This window comes from Asparagus officinalis, chromosome 9 (assembly GCF_001876935.1).
Source record: "Asparagus officinalis chromosome 9, Aspof.V1, whole genome shotgun sequence".
NCBI lineage: Eukaryota > Viridiplantae > Streptophyta > Magnoliopsida > Asparagales > Asparagaceae > Asparagus > Asparagus officinalis.
The window spans coordinates 4,935,254-4,937,309 of NC_033802.1; the positions used below are offsets into that span (position 1 = coordinate 4,935,254).

Here is a 2,056-nt window from a genome sequence, read left to right on the forward strand (position 1 = left end):
GTCACTTCAATGCTTTTTAATTACTAAAAGCACTATTGAAACAGTGACTGTGAATAAAACAGATTATTTAATTGTTGAAAACACTGTTATTATTGCGACTGATTTCCATTTCCTTTTTTTATGTTCAAACAAACACAAGAAATGGAAATCGTAACAATGTTACTATTACGTCTGGATTTGTTTCTTATGTGACGTGACAGTGATTTCATTGCGAAACAAAAAAAATACGGGAAATGTCTTGAAATCTCTTGAAATGAGTTGAAATGTGAGTTTTCCATTTCCGGTTTTTTCAGAAAAAAACCAAACAGCCCCTAAACCCCCAAGAAATTTCAGTGTTTTGCAGCAAAGCCTCAATAACTTTCACACTAAATCCCCAACAACTTTTTAAAAAAACTCCTCAATATCATTTGGGTAAATTATAGTAAAACCCCAAACAACTTTCAAACTGCCTTTCTAGGTCGTTTTATTGTTCTAATTTACGTGGGTTTCTGCCAAATGCAGATATTTATTTGGGGTGTTTTTGGCAATTCCAAAAACTTATTGAGGGTTCAGTGCGTTTTTGAAAGTGACGGGGGTTTACTGCAAAATGTTGAGAGTCCATGGCGGATAGCTATTTTCATTTGAGTTAATTGGATTTCTGATATCCCCTTGTTTTATTTAATCTACAAACTTTGCTCCGTATTTTCAAAAATAATAAATATAGACATTAAATTTATCAGTTTAAACTTGTATAATTGACCCAAGATTAAACCAAAAGTACATCATCCTACGCATCTCATAAAGTAAAAAGAAAACAGTACCATTAGCAACTTTACTTTAACCCTTTTAATATTTTCCCCTCCCCCACGCTATCAAAATTTTTAAATTTCTTAAAACCAACGGCTCCTTATTTATTCCAAACAAAGCTCTGAAACTCAAACCAAAGCCTCAGTATCTATCACCATAAACCCTGAAGATTCTCACCTCTCTTCAAATATCTGAAGATGCCTCCGCTTTCAGAACCTGAAGCTTCTCTTAAACCCCCCCTCACTCACATCCAAACCCCTCTTCTATGAACTCAATCCCCCATGAACATCCTCAACATGCTCCTCTTCCTCGCTCTCCTCCTCCCTCTACTTCCTCCCACCTCCTCTGCTTCCGTTATCTCCGACGCCGTCGCTCTCTCCTCGCTAACTCTCGCATTCCCTGCCTGGTCCGGATCCAGCAACCTGAGCTCAGTCTGCTCGTGGACTGGGGTCCGCTGCAATCAAAATCGAACCGGTATTTCTTCAATCACCCTCTCGAGCTCAAACATCTCCTACTCTTCGCCCGTCGAAATCTCTGGCCTTCCGCACCTCGTCAACCTCTCTCTCGATGGGAATGGATTCTCCGGTACGGTCAGGATCTCGAATATGCCCAGCCTTCGGTATCTGAATGTATCGAACAACGAATTCAACGGCGATCTTGACTGGGATTACTCAACTTTGCCGAGCTTGGAAGTGTTCGATGCGTATAACAACAACTTTACTTCTCCGTTACCCGCTGATGTCATCGGATTGAAGCGGATTCGTTATCTTGATTTTGGAGGGAATTTCTTTTACGGGAGAATTCCTGCGAGTTACGGGAAAATGGCGAAGCTGGAGTACCTGGCGCTGTATGGAAATGACCTGCGAGGGAGGATTCCTGGTGAAATCGGGAACCTGACGAGCTTGAAGGAGCTGTACCTGGGCTATTTCAACGTGTTCGAAGGCGGGATTCCGCCTGAGCTCGGCGGTCTGGCCCAATTGGCCCATCTAGACCTCTCCAGCTGCAGCCTCGTCGGCGGAATCCCTCAGGAGCTCGGAGCTTTGGCTTCCCTGAACGCTCTCTTTCTCCACTCCAACCTGTTATCGGGGCCGATTCCTGCTTCTCTAGGAAACTTAACGAGCTTGGCATCCCTCGACCTATCGAACAATGCTCTCACCGGAGAGATACCGGGCGAGTTCAAGATGATAACGGGGTTGTCCTTGCTGAATCTGTTCCTGAACCGACTGCACGGGTCGATACCGGAGTTCATCGGCGAGCTCCCGAACCTGGA

At 43.7% G+C, this 2,056-nt stretch overlaps 1 protein-coding gene across 1 annotated transcript in view; it reads left to right on the plus strand.

Moving 5' to 3' along the window:
- LOC109824233 (leucine-rich repeat receptor-like serine/threonine-protein kinase BAM2) overlaps positions 900-2,056 on the plus strand; it is a 4,854-nt gene continuing 3,697 nt past the window's right edge. Inside the window, 1 exon segment of the mRNA XM_020390768.1 lies at positions 900-2,056. This exon segment is cut by the window's right edge and continues 472 nt beyond it. Within this exon segment, the coding sequence (XP_020246357.1) occupies positions 1,068-2,056 (989 nt within the window). The 5' untranslated portion in view covers positions 900-1,067.